The sequence below is a fragment of the Acipenser ruthenus genome, chromosome 18, assembly GCF_902713425.1.
Source record: "Acipenser ruthenus chromosome 18, fAciRut3.2 maternal haplotype, whole genome shotgun sequence".
NCBI classification, from domain to species: Eukaryota; Metazoa; Chordata; class Actinopteri; order Acipenseriformes; family Acipenseridae; genus Acipenser; species Acipenser ruthenus.
In genome coordinates, this window is record NC_081206.1 from 29,543,130 (window position 1) to 29,563,985 (window position 20,856).

The window sequence follows — 20,856 nt, forward strand, 5'->3', positions numbered from 1 at the left end:
GGCAATAGAATTTCCTTCTGCAGACAGGCAAGTGGTATTTTTAGGAAGAACAAGGCAAAGAAATGAAGTATTTATGACCATGGTGTGCTTCATCCCGCAAAGAATGAAATGTTCTCAGTATCAAATGAAAAAAAACAAAAAACCTTTTTGTATTTTATTTAGGCCTGACTTTAATTTTGTAAGCAAGATATCCATGCTGAGCACCAAAGTGTGTGGCTTTCCAGGGAGAGAAGCTCTCTACAAAAATTAATTGCACAGGGGGACATGTCACGTTTAAGAATAACCCTTCCTGTCCCACTTGTGAACCGAAACTTATCCCCATGAAAGAGTTTAACTAGATATCCCCAAAAACACTGCAAGGAAAACATCCTGTTTATAGATGTTACAGATTTAACTTAAACCAAGTGCAGGCTGCATTATACACCGTAGCACTCTGCTTTGACATTGTTTATTTAGTATGCCGTTTTTATTTTGTTTATTTCAGCATCTCCAATTAGTTAAACTTAATTGATCCTCAGCCATAAGGCCAGCTGGAGACACTCAGGAATTTTACAGGCCCATTAAATAGCTAACTCAAAAATGTATGTGATGGCATGATATTGTAGTTAGAGGCTCTTAAAAACAGAAGGTTACTTAAAACCTCCCAACATTGGTTGAGAGGCTAAATAATTGCATTACGACCGACATGTATTGCACTTTGATTGCTTTCATAGTGAGATGCACTGAACTGAAAGCCCTTGGGGTGGGGGTGTAGCAACATACCCATTCCATTAAAACTAAAACACTGAATTGCCCATTCTATTAAATAATACAATGGTCTGTCCAAATGAACATGGAAAGAACCTTGAAAGTTACTCAACACTTTATTGAAACTTTTCATGATCACGAAGCACAACAGTTTAGTTTGGCTGAATTTCGCAAGAGAAAAGTCTGTACAAAGCAGCTTCAGGAAGTCTTTGCCTTTGTGAAATAGGAGAAGTCAGCGTCCTGTAAACAAACAAAAAAAAAAAAAAATTAATTCAAAAGAATGAATACAGAATGTAGTGAACCTTATTCTTTTATATATATATATATATCGTGCTCCCTCGCTATAACGCGGGTCTCGGGGGACACACAATATGAATGTTATAACTGATGAGTGTTATAAACGAGGTGGGGGGCATCGTGGGAGACATAACACGCATCTGACTAAAATACAATATAAAATAAATCCCTCTCTATAATGCACACATAGTGAAGCAGAAATGTAACTTTCCGTGAATTAACCATGCATAAAGCACAGTGTAATCAACGCTGTATTTTGTTTTGCAAAAAAAAAAAAAAGGTAACATTCCCACTCGTGGATCATTTTAATTTTAATTAGCAGTTTTTAAACTGTAAGTGCCAGGACAGCTTTTCTTCAGTTCAGATATTGTATCAAAAGGGAGCGACAGAAACGGAAGTTAGACTGAGAAGTTATTTACAGTTTGAATACCACTGGTACTGTATTTACTGTAGAAATATTGCATGTATCACCAGTATAGGGAATTGGGAGACTTGGGGGACATGCTGTAGGAGCGTTATATCCAGCGTTATTTTTTTTAAAGTATGTATACTAGCGAGGAACATACTTGTCTTGTACACTGTAGGAGTCCTGTAGTCCTCTACTTTGTGACAAGTGAGTTGGACTTTTTCAAATCCAGGCTTTAAAAAGACCTGCTTTTTAGCCTTTGTGAGGATTGGTACAAGATAAGAGGATATGAAATCACAATGAAAGTGAAAGTGAATGATAGACAGACTTTCTCTCTAATGGTTAATAACATCCACAACTTTGTACACCCAATCACAAGGTCTTCATTCGTAACACCAGAAGTAAAAATAGACAGAACGTTTTTAACAATGTATCTCTGTCAAAGTCTTGAATGAATCACTGTGATCAGACACAGCAAACTGAGCCAAAAGAAAACCGAGCCAAAATGTTTAAGAAATACAGTTACATAACATGGGTGTAATCTTTGGTATAAATAAAGTACATGTAATGGTCCTAAATACCAGGGCCATTTCTGCTGACACTAGATCTGTTAAGACAAACAATGCATTTTTATACCATGTTTTTCTCCACAGACTGGATTCATGAAATGCATTCTTGATCCGATTATATCCAGCATGAGGGACAAAAGACCCTGAAGAATTGGGTTCCAGTTAAGGGAGAGCAAAATATACTTTCCCTCCCCCTGCTTTTCACATTCTTGTATTAAAACTTTTTGCAGGGTGAAAATCTAGAATTCAGTTGTACACAAACCATTCCAGCTTTGAAGTTTTTCACTCTTCTTTTCCCGAATAGATCTGTGATCCACCAGGCCCAAGTCGGTGTATACTGCCACATGTAGTTGAATAGCAGGAAAGGTTGTTCCGATATCCACATCTCCTTCACATTGTTAGCCATCCCAACCAGAATGAGGCGGACGCAGCGTGACGTAGACATCTTGTGAGACTGATCTGCGTCAGAATTCACAGCCTAAACAAGCCCCCAATACAGGAAGAACATTTTTATTTTCATTTTTTTGTCAGGTAAGTTTATAATATGTTATATGTATTATGCAGCAGTAGAGGAGCCTATAGAGAGTGCAATACAAAACTAGCCAGAATTGGAATTTAGATCAACCTTCTATTCCTTTTCTGTATGAGCCAAAGCTGGATTTTTGAGAGCATTATACAGGATTATGTAAAATCTTTAAAAACAACTCTATCCCTTTGCACCTGCTTCAAAAAGGGTGAGATAAGTTCTAGGATTTCTTATTTCAGTGCTCCTGAAAGGCGCTGGACAAGAAGTTCTGAAGACAGGTCCTCTACAGCCCCACGGAGCAAGCACAGTGCTGCTGTGGATGGACCAAGGGATGTGAAGGTACAGTGGAGTTCAAATAAGGGTAAGAGAAGAAAGTTTAATAAACAAGGAACTAAACTGTAAACCTTGAAACCAGGTAACTGTATTCCTGAAAGCACCTTTCTGTTTATCTAAAGGTAACCTGGGAAACCAAAACAATTGTGACTGCCCTTTACTGTACCGTGCAAAACATCAACACACAGTAACAGCAACAAGCAACCAGCAACCATTTAACATGTTAAAATCGGGGGGGGGGGGGGGGGGTTATATCTTAATTTCACAGGCTGCTGAGGAGCCAATTGTTTAGGTCTAATTTAATAGATTCCAACCAAGTCCTTCATACGTGAAAGGCAACAACAGGCTAGTGAATTAGTCCATAGCACCAGCTAGCTGCTATTTATTTTGGTTTTGGATCCTCACCTTATCATATCATACTATTATGTTTGTCGATAACAGGTGAGGTCAGCTACTGACATAAACAGTGGTATTCAGAGGCTCAATAAAGAGTGCTGGGTAAACAAGTAGAAGAATAGTAACGCACAAAAGCTCCACACAATCCAAGCACTGTACCTTTCCCAAGTCTCCTGTGAAAGCATTTTTTAAAATCTGTGACTGGACAGGACCTGGACAAACACTGCTGATTGTGATTTCTGGAAAATCCGCCAGCTCAGACCTGAGAGAGTTGAAAAATCCCTGCAAAAGGAATCAAAAAGGACCCTTTAAAAGACCCAATAAGATGCATGGTACATCTGAATATAACAGCAAGTGACATTGTTCTACATGAGCATGAAAAGGTGGCCCAGAGAGCCAGCTGACACAGCTACCTCACCTGCAGGGCATGTTTACTAGCGGAATACCCCGAAGCAAGAGGGACTCCAGCCAACCCGGCCACGCTGCTGATGGTCACAATCTGCCCTCTCTTCCTCTCCACCAGATGAGGCAGCACACACTTTACCAGTGAGACTGTCCCCAGGTAGTTGAGTTCCATTAAAGCCTGGTAAACATCGAGGTCAGTTTCCAAGCACAGGGATCGCTGGGAACGGCCACCGTTATTCAACAAGATATCGATCTGGACACAAAACGGCAAGAAAAGAAACGGTCTGTAGAAAAAGTACGGATTCTGTTTGTCTTGAAGCTGGCTGAACCACCATAATCATTTTGGGCAGCACTGCTGGCACTCAAAAAAAGGTTATTGACGTGACAATTTACACACTCATACAGTATGATGGATACTCATATACTCAGTCGAGTAGGTGCAGAAAAGCTTGTCAAGCAATTAAGCGTAGAATTTAATTTGCAAAGCAAATTAATACCTCATTTACCATCACTTTGTGCCAATAGCCTCTGAAGTAATTGATCAACCTTGATCAAGCACCTATTTATGAAGAAACATACTGTAAATTCCTACATGCAATGCACAATAACAAAACCAGTTTTCAAATACAATGCAATGCTATGTGATACAGTAGTACAGATTGCAGAGTTGTTCAGTTAATGTAATCACTGGCCATATTTTTTAAAAATTCAACAGCGGAATTGTTTCACAGCACAGCGATCGGTACTTCCCAGCATTGCTCTCTGCTCTAGAGCACTGAATGTATTGCTAAAGTGGGATGATAATCTAATTTTCTCTAATGGTATGACACTGTGGCCCAGAGCAGTGTGTCCATGAGAAACTGATACAGGGAGAATCGGCAGGGATGTCATCTTTAAATACAGCTGGATGAGCTAAACTCACGACCCTGTGGGTGCGGCACCAGGACTGCAGCTCTGTGCTACTCAGCATCTGCTCTCTTTACCAGCATGCTTCTTTTCAGTTGTATCGAAATGGAGACCCCAGGCCAAAGATCGGCACATGATGCGCAGACACAAGATCAGTACAGACACAAGACTTGTAATAATTATCCCCAGTGTCAAGGTCATAGCTATATTGTTATTTTCTTTTATTATTTACTGGCTTGCATTGCAGCAATTAATCCCTGACTTTCATATTAAATTATTAAGTGGTCCTTGATATTCAAAGGGTGAAATGATACGAAGGTGAGAGAATTGTTACATTTTGTACATCCTGTTTATTCTACTTTTAAGAATTCAAAAAAGCATCCTAATAAGGATGAACTGACTATGTCTAACACAATAAAACGGTGAACCGAAGTTTAAAACACCTGAGCCTCTAGTTTATGTCTAGTTTCGCTCAGTTGTGATTTCAGATCATATTATAGACGGCTCAGGATCTTTCGGCCAATCAGTGTGCACGTGTCGCCTTCTGTATTCCACGACACACCACAGAAAAACACTCCGTGACCTCAAACGTGGGCGCCACTTTCAGTCACCTGATTTCAAAAATCATACTCAAGGCACCTCTCGAAAGTCCATTCAAAATGGTGACATCACAATCGTCCGCTTACCTCGGCCACTCAACGGTGTTCTCTTCCATCAACCTTTTTCTGTCTTTTCAATGAAATTGACAAAAGACTATGTCATTGAGTTGCAGGACGGTGAACGCTGTGTATGGGTTATATCAACACTCATAGGAAACACTATCTACACTGTCCTATAACCCTATAGTATTATTATTATTATGTGTTTATTTAGCAGACGCCTTTATCCAAGGCGACTTACAGAGACTAGGGTGTGTGAACTATGCATCAGCTGCAGAGTCACTTACAATTACGTCTCACCCGAAAGACGGAGCACAAGGAGGTTAAGTGACTTGCTCAGGGTCACACAATGAGTCAGTGGCTGAGGTGGGATTTGAACAAGGGACCTCGTGGTTACAAGCCCTTTTCTTTAACCACTGGACCACACAGCCTCCTTACATGACTGCTTTGAAATTTGAGTCTTATCTATACTAGAGCAAAGGAAAATGCACCAATCTAACAGCCCTCTGTCACGTTTTAAGCTTAATAAATCAAGTGTGGAAATGGTTAACCTTATGAAAGAGCTGTGTGAACTACAAGAAGGAACTCTTAAGAAAAAAAGAAGAACCATATCATAATCTTCAACGCTCTTACTTTTCCAAAGTGCTCAATGGCCGTTTTTGTTATTGCTTCATGGGAGCCCCTTGCGGTCAAGTCAAGTGGAAGAACAAGAATATCCTTTTCTTGTAACCTGCTCTGCTCTTTAAATAAAAGGAGAACAGTGTTTTAAATTCATCGCAGGAGATGGAACATTCACACTTGGCCTTCCAATTATAACAGCAAGCTGTATTTATTATCTCATGCTTCAGGGAAAAAAGGATTAAATTAAATTAAATGAATGGGCAGTAAAGCCATGCACTCTGTCACTAAGTGTTGTAACTTTGCAAGCGTCGGCAATGAACAAATCCCATGATTTTCTTCCCAAACATCCCATCTCGGTGGTTCCTCACATTTTATTTTTGCGTCATCATATGTGAGACTACAGGCAAGACATTGAGACTAATTTGATTTGGTCTCACCTTCTGCACCTGTGCGTGTGCGATGTAATGGGCTTGTTTAGTTAATTACTGCTGCTAACGAGATTAAAAGCGCCTGATGGTTTTTCTTTCTCATTACAGTGGTAGCTCGCACAAGGTGTTGAACTAATGATCAAATCAGTCAAGGATGTAATGAAAAACTGAAACAAAACAAGATTTGGAAACCAAATAACAGAAATCATACGAATGTGAGAGAATGATGGAATTGTGTACAGCCTGTTTATTCTACTTTTAAGAATAAAACCAATAATTAAAACAGATAAAACTTTTAGGTTGACAGTTGCATGTCTTAAGCTTACTATACATTGACAACAGCGGTGAAGACTCTACAGGTTTTACAGTTACACGGATATGCTTGTGAGTTTTAGGTTCTGGAAACCAGGATGGAAATAAGACAAGTGCAATGCAACAGGAATCGTATCAACATCAGTAGAAAATTCAATATGACATTCATACCAATGCAGTTCTGCTTTACTCTGTGAAGCTCGTTCTCTCTTCTTGCAGACAGAATGAGCGAAGCTCCGGTTTTTGCCAGCTGATAAGCCAGCTCCTCCCCTATTCCGCTGGACGCCCCGGTAATCCACACGACTTTGCCACACAGCTTGTCTGCTGTTCATTAAACATAGTGAAAAGGAGAAATCAGTTGATAGCAGTCATATCATGCTGTAATTGTCTTGTACAGTGCTCTGAAACTACTTGTGGTCTGTTGCGCTCTATTTTTTAATTGCTTGGTTGGGAGAATAACAAAAGGAAACGTGAACAGAAAGATAGGAAAGGGTTCTATAAGTAGACAGATCGATACAATCTTATGTCCTTTGAGTGGCGACTATGGAGAAAACTTTGACAGTATATCTATATCTATATATATCTATATATAATCTATATCTATATCTATATCTATATATATATATATATATGTATTAAGGGTACAAGACCAAGGCAACTTCCTTCAATAGCTCTGCCTGTCCCTCTCAATCCAGTCCTGAATACTCCCAGCCATTCGGTCCTGGGTAGAATTGTGAACTGGGGACCATCAAACTCATTTTCCTTGTGACTCAAGCTTAATTTAAACACTTATTTGCTTTTACATTGGAGAACGGTGTCCCTCAGACATGAACTTGCCCTTTCTGATCTTATTTGAAATTGGCCAAGGCCAGGCATTGTGTTAAATCACAACAATTCAGCCATTTGCAAGCTTATTACATGAATTAATGTTATTGGTGCCTTTGCCATCGACAGGGTCCATGTTTCTATGCTGCCTGCACTGGTTGTATTTTTTTACACATTATCATATATACAGTAAGAAGAATAAACAACTTGAACATTTTCAAAAGCACCAGTTCATTCAAATAAAAACCGTGTCTGGTTAGGGCATACATGTCAACAACGGCCACAGATTTAAACGTTCACTCACCGGGCTTGTTTCCGAAAGACTCTGCCCAAAGCAATGTGAGGTCTGCATCAGCCCTGATGAACCGCACCAGCTGAACGATGACGTAAATCAAAATAATATACCACAGCACGGAGATGAGATCCAACTCCATCTAATCAAGCCTTGAATTCTGAAAAAACAGATGCAACATAATACGGATATTAAGTTATTTAAATGCCATACCACCATTTCCCCCCTTACATCATACTATAGTGTAATAATAATAATAATAATGCAATCTGAACTGCACGTGATCTACTGGCCTTCAAACCTTGCGCAACAATATGATTTGAACGGCATACGTTTTCTTCAGAAACTCCCAATAAAACAGTTAGGATGGGCTGGTAAGTTCAGCGTGGATAACAACAAAATCAAAACATGACAAGACCATCGCTACTTCCGTATTATGTAAAAAAGCACGACTCCAAGTTTGACTTACCTGATATTCTTGTGCGTCTAGTCTGAAAGATATTCTGCACGACAGTGCAGCAACCCGGAAGTATATGGAAGTATTCCGCGTCAGCAACAGAAATCGGCTTCTCTGTTCTGTCCGTGTTGGTGTGTCAGGAAGCGAATGTATGCTTCAATTAAGAGTACCATACGCCTAGAAAAAGATAGTCAGTGAAACGGAATTAAACTGTAGTTACATCAAACACGTTTTATACTTAACTAGGTCATTGATACCCGTTTACACGTGTTCTGGTCTCTTATTTTCTATCCCAACAGTGATCTTTAGATCCCAAAGCTCAACATATTTAACTATTAAAGGCAGCCACTCATTGCGGGGTTACAGCAGTCGAATCGCCATGGTATTTGCCTTCTGTGCCAGGTCTTTTTGCTTAAATATACTATACCTTTCAACTACAGCTTTGCCTTTTTTTTCTTAGTTCCCAATCACAGGCAACAGAATTGGGTATGTGATAAAAAATGTATACTTTAGAAATGGTGTACAGTGTGATAAAAAGGACTTTGCCTATAGTGATCTCTTCTTTGCATCCTCAGCAAAATAAGTTTTAAAAGGACTTTGCCTAGTGAGCTCTTCTGTGCACCCTCAGCAAGATAAGTCAGAGTAATAAATTAATTAACCACGTTGACAGAAAATTCCTTTTTGTGTCTGGATTTAATAGTTACTTAGGTGACTTATAATTGAATTAATTGGGCTGTTAAAGAACCCTGTACGCCTACATTGAAATTGTTAGCTCTGTAAAAGTCCATGGTTTGTTTCTGTCTTTCATGCTGTTATATAACCTCCTACAGTAGTGCATCTTTAAAAGGGATCGATTTCATTTAATAAAATGAGGTTTAAAAGGGAGAACACGCTCTTAAATGTAGTAACATTGTTTTACAGGTGACAGGACAAAAGCCTTAAAAGGTTTTAAAATTATAGAAATCATGACGGTAATAATCACTGTAATAATAAGCTGTCAGTCCCTTTGCAGAAACAGGTATTATTATTCACACTTAAAATAGCAAAACACAACGACTGTCTTTTGGTTAACCTAAATGTATTAAAACTTAAAATCAGATGATTTAAAAAATAAATAAATAATGTTGTTTTTTTTCATATACTACATTGCCTAACACGTGGGGCATCACAGTATGTATAATTCATCGCTCGAAGCACAACCCCAGAAAAAAATAACAGAGTTCTCTCTGCACGGTTATGATGATGTCATTTCTCTTCAGCACTCAACCTGCTATGTACATCCGGGTCTCTCAGTTGTCGTTATTCGGTGGTTTGCTTCAGGCTGTCTAAGGGCAATTTGGCAAGCGCTTTCAGTTTAGGGTTTTCTTGACAAAACAACCCTGGCAAGAAAATACTAATGTTTTTTTAAAAATTGTTTTGTATTCTTTTAGTTTTAAGTAATGCATCCCTGGTTTCCCCAGAACAGAGAGCTGCTCTCTTTTTCAATCTGAATGCAGTGAAAGGCGGTTTCCCCTTACTATAGCTCTCTCGCTGTGTCAGTCTCCCGATAGCCCTTCCTGTTGCTGCCTTTTTTTATTTTTCAAAACTACTGGGATTGGAATCGGGTAAGTTGGGAACCGCTCGCTAGCTTTGAGCTGAGACGAGTACGGGAGAGGGGGAGGTGTAGGGTTAGGCCGTGGAATAAAAATAATAGAGGGCGCGCAGGCCTCGGGGACTACAGGTCTGGGGCCTACTGCGGGTTCGGTGTTTATTTGCAATTGGGAAAAGGTACAGATATAACTGAAGCACGGTGGGACGGTTAGATAAATCCACAGAAACAAGTTTATCTTAGCAAACGGTGTGTATTTTTTTAACAGTTCTGTGGAATAGAAAAAAAAAGCAACGCAGATTGGCAAGTGGTACAAGTCCGGCCTCGTTGTCGGAAACGGGCCCGTGACAGTTTAACAACAACACAGGTTTGAATTTGGGCTCTCTGTTTACCGAAACAATCGTATTTATTTCCTAAGGAAGCTAAGAGGCATTTAAAGAAATGGTTTCCGCTCTAGCTTCTGTAAGAGCAATACTATCATTAAATGTATGGTTTTAGCGGTCACATAACAGGCATTTAGATAACTTTAACAATAATTACAAATTCAGTGTTTTTAAGTAGTTAATGTCAGGAACTTGACATTGTATTTCTTGCTATGAAAGTGTGTTCGTGCAAAACTCTAAAGTATTATCGGTCATACTCGTTCAACGATATAGTTAGATTACATTTGCTGTTTAGAAGTTCGTGTGTGTGTGTGTGTGTATATATATATCTATCTATATATATCTATATCTATATCTATCTATATATATATATATATATATATATATATATATATATATATATATATATCAACAGCAACTTATAATATATTACAAAAAAGTCCCAATCCATTATTTTCAAATATTTGTAATGCTTTTATTTGTTAAAAAAAAGTTAAAAACAAAACCAATCGGATATGTGTATATGCTGTCAAAAATGGTTATGTTAGGATTGTGTAAAATTGAATATTCTAAATATTTTCTTAACTTATTTGTAACTGAATAAAATCCATCTATCTTTTTATATTAACCTATATATGGGTGTGAGATAAATATCATTGTACTATATAAGTAAATAACATTATCAAGTTAGGGAACGTTAAGATGTCTCTATCAAAATGTAGCTTTTTTTCATACTTATTTGTAATCCAGTGGTCAAAAATGTTTTAAATTATATGAAAACAAAATAGGCATAATATTTATATTTTTAGCATGTCTTAACTAGTGTATTCCCTAACATTTGAAATGTAGGTTTGTTAGGTATATAGTTATATATATATTATTCAGTGACAGTTGGGCTTATTTACTTAGTCTTCCTAGTATTATTACTAGTATTTATTTGTTTTGACTTTTGAATAGAAATTAAAATCGAAATACATCTGATCTTTTTTTAACATGGAGTCTTTGAAATAGATATCTGTATTTTTGTTTTGATTTTATATTGTATTCTCAACATGCTTCAAAGCAGTGTTTGTTGATCACTCACCTCTAAGAAGCAACTATACAGGTTAAACTAGCATTTTCCCACAGGGAATTACATTTATAAATTTGTTTAACGTACTGTTAAACAAAAGTTATGGTTGTAGGGCAAACTGGTGAATAATAATAGCAATCTAAGTTCTTGTCTTTATTTTTGCAGCACAAAAAAGAAAAAAAAATGGGAGCATTTTTGGACAAACCAAAGATGGAGAAACATAATGCTCACGGAGCAGGAAATAGTCTACACTATGGGCTCAGCAGCATGCAAGGCTGGAGAGTGGAGATGGAGGATGCACACACAGCTGTAATCGGTCTGCCCAACGGACTCGACCAATGGTCATTTTTTGCAGTATATGATGGGCACGCAGGATCACAAGTTGCCAAATACTGCTGTGAGCATTTACTAGAACACATCACAAGCAACCCAGATTTCAAGGGTGCGGACCAAGAGCCTGCTGTGGAAAATGTAAAGACTGGAATTCGAACAGGCTTCCTGCAGATAGATGAACACATGCGAGCCATCTCGGAGAAGAAGCACGGAGTGGACAGAAGTGGCTCAACAGCTGTGGGTGTAATGATATCCCCTAAACACATTTACTTCATTAACTGTGGTGACTCGAGAGGTTTGCTGAGTAGAAGTGGGAAGGTCCACTTTTTTACACAAGATCATAAACCCAGCAACCCACTTGAGAAAGAGCGCATCCAGAATGCAGGCGGCTCAGTAATGATTCAGCGTGTCAACGGGTCATTGGCTGTATCTAGGGCCCTGGGGGACTTTGATTACAAATGTGTACATGGAAAGGGTCCAACAGAACAGCTTGTCTCACCAGAGCCAGAGGTCTATGAAATTGAAAGGTCCGAGCTTGAAGATCAGTTTATAATCCTTGCTTGTGATGGCATCTGGGATGTCATGGCTAATGAAGAGCTCTGTGACTTTGTTAGATCAAGGCTTGAAGTCACCGATGACCTTGAGAAAGTTTGCAATGAGATTGTTGACACCTGCCTATACAAGGTAGGTTTAACACTTTAATCATGTTTATACTTGTATATAAAAATTTAAAATATTTTTTTTATTTTGGTCACCAGCAACATTTCATGCTTCCAGGTTATTTACCATTTCCTTTGCTGTAGTTCAAACTCACACCAATGGTCTAACTCCATTAAGACCATCTGACCTAAACAGGTACCAGGAATCAACAGTTGATGTGTAGCATTGTATAACAGTTCTCCAAACAATGAATTCAGAGATGTGTATGTGAACTGTTATAATTCTCCAAATCCTGCATTGAAACAATGCCTCTGCATAAACTGGTGTCAGGTGATGGTATGCAAATTAGTCTTCTGAGATAGGGGGTCCTATTTGTTCACTCTCCATAGGTCACTAGTGTGTGTGTGTGTGTGTGTGTGTGTGTGTGTGTGTGTGTGTGTGTGTATGTGTGTGTGGTGTGTTTGTGACCACCACACAGTAATACAGACCTGGCATTGATTATGCTTACTGAGTGTGGCCTGTTTACCTGTCTGAGTATTATGTAATTGTTTAGAGCAATCCAATTAAATAAATTGACAGAACAAACCCAGTAAATTGTCATGTACTTTTCTGTGCTAGGACCCTTAACTAATTTACTACAATCAAGATTTTCCAGTTTTCTTTTTTTATTGTTTAATACAGATTGTAATAAATTGCACTTAAAATAACTACTTTGCAACAGTTAGTTATAAATGATTTATTGATTATTATACCATGTGTGTTTTTGTTTTTGTTTCTTTTTTCCCCACAGGGAAGCCGGGACAACATGAGTGTTGTACTGATCTGTCTCCCAGGTGCACCCAAGGTATCACCAGAAGCAGTGAAGAGAGAAGCGGAGCTGGATAAGTACTTGGAGAGCAGAGTAGAAGGTGGAGCATCTAAAAAGGCTAATAAATAGTTAAATTAAAACATACAGCCAAGTATATTAAGCTTATGTTAGGCAGCTACAATTGCCAATCAGATTATATCATGAGGTAATTTATAGTTAATTGGTTATTTCTGAAAGTGGTAGATGTTTTATTATTTTTTCAAAAAAGTAATAATTTATAATATAAGCATTGTGTAAAGACCAATGTGGTTCAACATTTGCGTAAAGCTAAGTTTAAAAAAAACTGAAGAAAAATATTATTTTACCAATGCACGTCATTTCGGTCCTGCTGAAATGCTTCTGTAAAACCTGCTCACTTGAAAATATATATATTTCTAAAATGTATAACTCCTACATGTTCCCACAGGATAAATAGTAGTACAGTTACATTTTTCCTGGAGGGTTAAGTACAGGCAATTTTGTTTAACAAACATTAAACAAAACTGACATTAGTATATTACTGTTTAAAAAGCTGCTATACCAAGGGAACACTGACAGTAAAGAGGCCAAAAGTGCAGTGCCATAGAAGAGTTTTGTATGTACATTAATGTACATATACAATGTATTGGGGTAAAGCACTGTAAACTTATTACTCTGTAAATCAATCAGCACTGTGCTTTGTGTTCATATCAACCCATGTTAGCATGTGTTTAAAAAAAAAAACCAAAAAACTTCTAAATCTCTTGCACTTAATTGAAGCATTGTAGTTGTTTAAATGTACAGTGAAAAACTTATTGTTTTAGGGTACAAGTGAGGCGTTTATTCTTATTATAGGAAATAATTTAAAACTGAAAATAATTACATTACAATTAAAGTTATTATTCCAAAGACAAAGTAGTATTCAAGTAATATATTTTTGTGTTTTTAGAGAGGTCAATGTCAGTCATATGAACTTGCAGTTTTGTTTAGTTTTGCTTCAGTGATGTGGCATTGCCTGTGTTGGTATTAAGAGCTTGTCCTTGCTATTTCAGCATTATGAATGTGAAGTGTATGAAGATTTTGCCAGTAACTTTGATTTTATGCAAGGAACTCCAACTATAAGTTAATTATCGCATAGTCCAAAGATAGCTCTTTTCAGTTTTAATATAAGAACTTGAAATAGATAGTATATAATTTGCTCTACTTATTAAAATAACAAACAATTCTAGCATATATGACCATTCTAAATTAAAAGATAATTTTAGCATAGATGGAAAATTATCCAACAGTAATAAATCCATACAGGTATGTGTTACAGCAGGTAATTTTATAGCACTTGCAGTAAGTCGTATAGCTGATTTATAAACTGACAATGTAAAACTGCATTTTTTTTTAATGAAAGAATAGGTTAAGTTAATAAAAATTTGGACCAAATGTTAGTGGGCAGGACCATATTTGTTTGCAGTTAGTCATTTAGTCATTTAATGCATTTTTTGACAACCCTAACAAAAAGACCTCAGACATGTTAATACTGTACTTCATACATTCACTCGCACTAGGCAGCTGTTCAAGTTCATATACAAGTGGTCACTTTTTATAGGAAGCTGATTGAGTTCCTGCAAGAACTTGAATAGTTTTCTACTAAAAAGTGCTTAACTTGCTTCCGTTCTGAGGGTCTAAAATATATAGAAAAAGGTACAACATGTTCTGGTACTCCTGTTCATAAAGTTACCTGCTGATTTTATACTGTTTCAGTGCTAAACATGATTTTTATTTATTTTTAAATTAACCTCTTCACTGGCAAAAGCAAGGACCTTACATTTATTTGAAAATTAATTTTAGTTGGCGAGTTGGCGCGCTTTTAACTGCTACTTTTTATTCCCATAAATTAAAAAAATACAGTTTACATGTAATTCGACAGTAATGTCACAAAAATATAGTATCTCATACTACCTTTTGAATGTATATAGCAGATAAGTGTACAAGTATGTAGGCATTCTAAGGCTATTTTATTGCATACGTTTAAGTCTCCATTTTATCTGTTGTCATGCCAAATCCTAAACTTTACATGTTAAAATACAGAGCTATAATAATCTTACACTGTAAACAACTTTGTGTATTAACATAATTAATAATAAAGCTAAACAATATAAATTTTCAATGAAAAAAAATGAAAGCAAAATTTTCCCGCAAGAACTTAAGCCAGTGAAGGGGGCTATCATTCCCGTATCTGTACCTACAGATTCAGTATGTCTGTGATAGATATGATAGATTGTGTCTTTGAAATGGTAATTGTATTATAGCTTCACTTTCTAAAGAGTTTACGTTGTGTTCAACAGTCTAGTATTTATATATGGGATTAGTTTTAAGTAGAGTTATTTATTTTTGTATAGTAGAACGTTAGCATTAGAAGAATTTAGAGAATAACTGTGATGTTGTTATTTTAGATGTTACCGATGATTCTAATAAAGATATTTACCACTGAGTCCAAGATCTTTGACTTTTTTATTTAAAGAATAGGTAGTTTTAGACTCTGCAATCTATTATGTTTTCAAGTTATTGAAACAAAAAGGTGCAATGTTTAATATTAACTTAATTTCAAATTGTTTAAGATAAGGGAGTCCTAAAATAAAAACCTATAATAAAGGTGCAAATTCAATTCAACACTGTAAAACAGGACACAATCTTTAATGGCAAAATAAACTAGGCGCACAGCATTTCTTATATGTAAATTGATTTAACAGATATATTTTTTAAAATATTTATTTCAGCTAAAGATTTGCATATTTAGGTTAGGTTGTGGTGTAAAATAACCTTGTCGTATTGACCTCAAATCTTACGTTTTTTTGCTGCTGTTATGGGAGTTTAATCAAAATGCACTAAGCTGTGCTAATATATAGATGGAATGTATGAAGATTCTCTTGTTGACATTTATATAAAAATATATATATTCGGACAACCCACTTACCAAGAAGTCCTTCTGATTCCCAGAGATCATTAAGAAGCAGGGTGACGAAGGTGTGCCAGACTTAGTCCATGTGATGCGTACATTAGCAACGGAGAGCATCCCAAACCTCCCGCCAGGGGGGGAACTGGCAAGCAAGTGAGTGCTCTATGGGTGATTTACTAAACCTGCTTTTGACACAAATGACTTGAGCTGGCCAGTCACAAGTAATGATTGTCATTATTACTATGCTTTCTAACACATTAAGTAAAATGGGGCTCGCTATTCCTGTCTTGCATGCAAGGGTGTTTTACTAAGCAATCATACCTATTGGATTCAGCCATAACTAAATCAGAGACAAATTACAGGCATGTTAGTTAATATTCTGAATTCAGTCTTATTATAAGGTTTGTGATTCTGCATGGATTTTGGCATGCATTAGCAGCTTTCCTCGAAAGTTGGCAACAGTATTATTTAAGAGGTAGTTTTACATGATCATCAAAACAAACTACAATCCACGTTTTGATTCAAGTCCTGATGGGTTTGATACCTATACTGGGGAGTAGGCGGACTGCAGAAAAGAAGAAAAAAATCTATGCAAACATAGTAAAAGTAATGAATGGTTGATAAAACTTTACGAAAAAAGCAAATTATGTATGTTGTCTTGTTAAACTAATAAAATGTACATTTTTAAAGAAACCATTTTTGATGGATGGGGGAGAGAGAAGAGATACCTGAAATAATGTGTTCTCATTAAGCACCTGCTTAGAGAGAAGATAGCTATACACATTCATGCTGTAGTAATTAATCCTTACTGATTTGTATTTTTTATTTAGACGGAGTGTCGTTGAAGCAGTTTATAACAGACTGAATCCCTACAGGAGTGATGATACTGTAAGTATATACTAGTATTTAAATTAATTTAGCTTATTGACAAAGAACTGTGATATTTATTTAATGATTTTTCTTTTATTTGATGGGGGAAGGAGTATTGTTTAGCTTTTTGTAACAATTAAGATTCTGTAGTCGTTGTAGGGTGATCAGAAAGAGTTTTTTCTTTTTTTTTGTATTATGTTCTTAACTAAGCAAGTTTATCATTATTTTCAGCCTTAAGGTTATAGGTAACTTGCAGTTTAAAAGGAAAACAGAACAGAAACATGTTAGTTTCATGTAATGCTGTGCGTCTAGGTGTTTTGGTTTTGTTTATATTGTTTTGAACATAAACATTTTCTTGGTGTGATCATGCCTTGTCACATAATGTAATGTTACCCATCTGCATTAAATCGGACAGTCCCAATTACATTTTTAAATTATCTAAAGTGTGAGTAGCTAAGTGTTGGTTGCTTAAAGAAAAGTGTCAATTTTGCAAAAACTGAACACTGGTTCATTATATAAAGGCAACTTTGTATGTAATGTCTTTTAAATCACTAGTAGCCAAACATTAAAATGTTACCAATCCACAGATATAAATCAGACAAGGCATGCTGTATAAGACCAAAGGTTTCCATGCAGGGCAATGAACATCTTTTTGGAAAAGAACATTGGTGGAGTGTTTTTATTAAGCAAAGATGTACTTAAATATATGTTATAGCAAATCAAATAGTAAAAGTGTTCTGATTTTCACACTGAAGAGATTTTGATAATAAAGTTGTTTTTTTTGTTTCAATAGGCACAATGTCATACATCATCATCTCTCGACTTTAATAATTGTTAAACGGGACATCTGTTAGTCTTTAGCTACAAACCTACTGCCATCCCTTCAAATGTTGTTAATTAGTATCTGCATTGTCCATGAGCTTACAGTTTTCACACCCTCATGTAGTTATCAAGCTTTCTTAACCCTTTTCAGTCTGGGATATCCAGAAATTGCTGCACACGTGGACACTCCAGACTTTAAAGGGTTCTTCCTCCTTTTCTTTGTAAAGGACTGTGCAGCAGCCGACGATGCGTGGTAAAACTGCCTGCTTATCAGAGTTTACAGACACCCGTGAACCGAGAGCACCATTCATCAGTCTTTCTTTACCGTCAATCCTCAGAGCTTTTATTTTAAGAAGGGAATATGTGATGGGGGAGGAAGAGATACAAAAACATCTACAGCAGCAATCGGCCCAGGAACTGAAGATTTGTTTTTCCACAAACACTTTTTTTTTTTTTTTTAATTCAATAGAATTCTTTACTGTAATAATTGGACTTCAGCATTGTGTTGTATGATTTTATTTTTTTGTAATGTGCAATTTATTTTTACAAAAATACCTGTATTTAATGGAGCTTGAGTTGGTTTAAGTAAAAGGTATAAGCACTGTCTGCTTTTTTTCTGGTTTTCTGGGGTGCAACAAATATTTGTTCAGTGAATATTATTGGTAGTCTAACTGGTGATGTGTAACTGTGTTTTGGTTTTTTTCAGAAACGGGTAAATTTAAATGTAAGAGCATGGCAGACCTTTGTAAATCAAACGGGGAAACAAACATTATGACTCATATACATCTTTTATCTTTCAATGTTTTTAAAAAGTGTTTTCCAAAATTATTTTTCAGTGACTGTCCCCACGCCCTGCAGTTAAATTAAAAGTATGGTTAATTTCATATGTTGCTTTTATTTACCTCATGACTGGCTTATCAGGCAAATGAGCCTGGTTCTCCCTTGTTCCCCAGTGTTAGGTCCATTCCAGTAGAATATGGGGTATTCCCTCACATAGAAGCTAAATCAACACTAGAAACTCAGAATGCTTCACAAGCAATTTAAAATATTAGTTGGGACTGGAATGTGATAACAAGGATCCTGAGACATTCCCCTTCACTGTGATTTATGAAGCGTCGTCACAATGACACTAATTCTTTGTTCTATTTAATTCAATTGAACTAAACAGCTTTATGACACACAGGGGTTCAAGTGACAGTAGGGTACAATTTCCAAGTTGTGAAAGATTGATGTACATGTAAAGGGTGTTTTAGTTGGCACCGATGTTTCTGCAGTTTGGTTTTTGGGTGCCGTATGTCTCAAATTAAGCTGAATGTTCTATAGCGGGTGAAATGAGCCTGGAATATTCTTAAACCCCAGTAAAGCTCATTTCACAGAATCATGTACCTAAGTGCTGTCCTACCTGTGGAACCTGCATTTTTAGCCCAGTGCTTTATTCTCCATGATCACATGCCGGGGATAGAACATTATCATTCTTGTTTCACTTAGAATGTGGAATTGTATAAAGTTACAGTAACTTCCAGCTGTTACCTTTCTTATCGCAGGGAACTTGATTGACCAAGGTTGCTGCTATTACATGTGAATGCTTTTTGCTGAGCATTTTTTAAACCAACAATGTCCACTGATTTAAAGCTATATTTTACTTTTACTGAAGAAAACATCTGCAGCTTTCCCCCCCTCTTTTCTCTTTAATGTTGGTGAAATACATTGTTGCAAAACTGTGATGTAAATTGTTGACCTTCGAAAGATTTTTCTTAAAGGAATATTAAACATTGGAAGTATTCTAAGATCAAGGTCTTTGTAGCAGCTTTCTGGAGGTGCAGCTTTATACACAGGATAAATATTTGTTGCTTGTAAACTACTTTGCTCCTGGAGATTTGTTTTCTTATTCGTTGTAACCTTTTTTTTTTTTTTTTTTTTAAACTGACAATCTAATGCTGTAATTCACAACTGTACAATTATAGTTCATTACCTCCATTAGGCATTTTAAAAAGGTAATTTGATGGCACATGTAAATAGATGCCAAAAAGAACCCTAAAAAACATGACATTTAAAAAGTGACCTGCAGCCAAGTAGTATTTTGTTCTTTATTAATCAGAAAAAAAACAGATAGGGGGTTTGAACTAAATTATTGGATTTGACTTTAATATTTTCACATGTATAATAATGACCTGCCTTGTGTGTAAGTACCGTACAGCTAATGTTAATTGTTTAACATGTCAACCAAGTGATAGGGAGGAAAATTGGACATATTAAAACAATTTACCAGAATATATGGCTTTTTCACACCCCTTTAAAAGGGATCCTTTTTTTTTTTTTTTTTTTAATACATCTTCGTAGTTTGAGTCAAAGTTATTGGCTGTGTTTGCATTCAAATTGTACTGAATTCACTTATTTTGTGAACTTTTGTCCTCCATAATTACAATAAATGGTTATCTTTTAGGATCAAAAAAAAGTATGCATTTGTTTTGGTTGCAAGCTATAAATGTCTAATGTTTTCAGAAAGAAGGGGTAATTCATACTTTAGTATTTCATAATATTAAAACTGGGGATGGTGGGGTGGAAACCCTGCAATCTCAACAAAATCTATTGGGCCGTGAGCCACTTCTTTAAAATGTATTTTGTATTTATTTTTTTCATTGTTATATTCCTCTTTTATTTACAGATTTACCTAAGATTTATTGCGTCTCTTAATTATGTGTAATCTCTGTTTCGGTTCCTCAAGCATCGGTGGGCTTTACATCTACTTGGCCAGATGGTCCCTATGTTTGTTTGGTTTTTTTTCCTCAAATACTGCATATTTTTCATAAGTTGCAAAGACTACCATTTTAGTTTTTTTTTAACAAAATGAGCACATTCTGCTGAAACCACTATGATACCTCCTGAGCGTGCTCCAGTATTAGCATGGGGTTATTTTGTGCAGTCAAGTTTCAAATCAATATGAAAACTTGTATGTCATTGGGAACAGAAAATTTTTTTGTGTGAACTATAAAGTTGTTTGCACTGATTGGCAGAAATGATGGGTTTTCGGCTTCCTTTTCAATCCAATAAATAACGATCTCCTGCAGTTGTAAGTCTCCGGTCCTGATTTTGAAGTTTGCCTGAGTTTTGCTCCTCAAAATTATGGTTGGACTGTTTCTTCCCACTGCAACGAAGTAGTTTCTTGGTGCATC

General features: G+C 36.4%; 2 protein-coding genes across 8 annotated transcripts; one reads left to right on the plus strand and one right to left on the minus strand.

The window, feature by feature from the left end:
* Positions 1 to 844: 844 nt before the first annotated feature.
* Positions 845 to 8,686, minus strand: LOC117422651 (dehydrogenase/reductase SDR family member 7-like). 4 transcript variants are annotated; one of them, XM_058991938.1, is made up of 9 exons: positions 8,607 to 8,686; positions 8,192 to 8,356; positions 7,735 to 7,882; positions 6,777 to 6,926; positions 5,878 to 5,984; positions 3,693 to 3,932; positions 3,434 to 3,556; positions 2,282 to 2,497; positions 845 to 987 (listed from the first exon to the last, which is right to left on the minus strand). In XM_058991938.1, the coding sequence occupies exons 3-9, from the start codon at positions 7,862 to 7,864 to the stop codon at positions 946 to 948; spliced, it is 1,008 nt and encodes a 335-aa protein (XP_058847921.1). In that variant the 5' UTR covers positions 7,865 to 7,882; positions 8,192 to 8,356; positions 8,607 to 8,686; the 3' UTR covers positions 845 to 945. The 4 variants fall into 4 exon arrangements, with proteins under 4 accessions (XP_058847921.1, XP_058847918.1, XP_058847919.1 ...); XM_058991935.1 differs by having other exon boundaries at positions 6,777 to 6,929; positions 8,607 to 8,682; XM_058991936.1 differs by lacking the exon at positions 8,607 to 8,686 and having other exon boundaries at positions 6,777 to 6,929; positions 8,192 to 8,369.
* Positions 8,687 to 9,414: 728 nt separating this feature from the next.
* LOC117419962 (protein phosphatase 1A) lies at positions 9,415 to 20,523 on the plus strand. Of its 4 annotated transcripts, none has more exons than XM_058991934.1 (6): positions 9,417 to 9,783; positions 11,388 to 12,239; positions 13,006 to 13,123; positions 16,033 to 16,144; positions 16,822 to 16,879; positions 17,835 to 17,897. In XM_058991934.1, the coding sequence occupies exons 2-6, from the start codon at positions 11,406 to 11,408 to the stop codon at positions 17,880 to 17,882; spliced, it is 1,170 nt and encodes a 389-aa protein (XP_058847917.1). In that variant the 5' UTR covers positions 9,417 to 9,783; positions 11,388 to 11,405; the 3' UTR covers positions 17,883 to 17,897. The 4 variants fall into 4 exon arrangements, 3 of the variants coding, with proteins under 3 accessions (XP_058847917.1, XP_033889294.1, XP_033889304.1); XM_034033403.3 differs by lacking the exon at positions 17,835 to 17,897 and adding an exon at positions 17,655 to 17,828; XM_034033413.3 differs by lacking the exon at positions 17,835 to 17,897 and adding an exon at positions 17,911 to 20,523 and having other exon boundaries at positions 9,418 to 9,783.
* Positions 20,524 to 20,856: the final 333 nt, after the last annotated feature.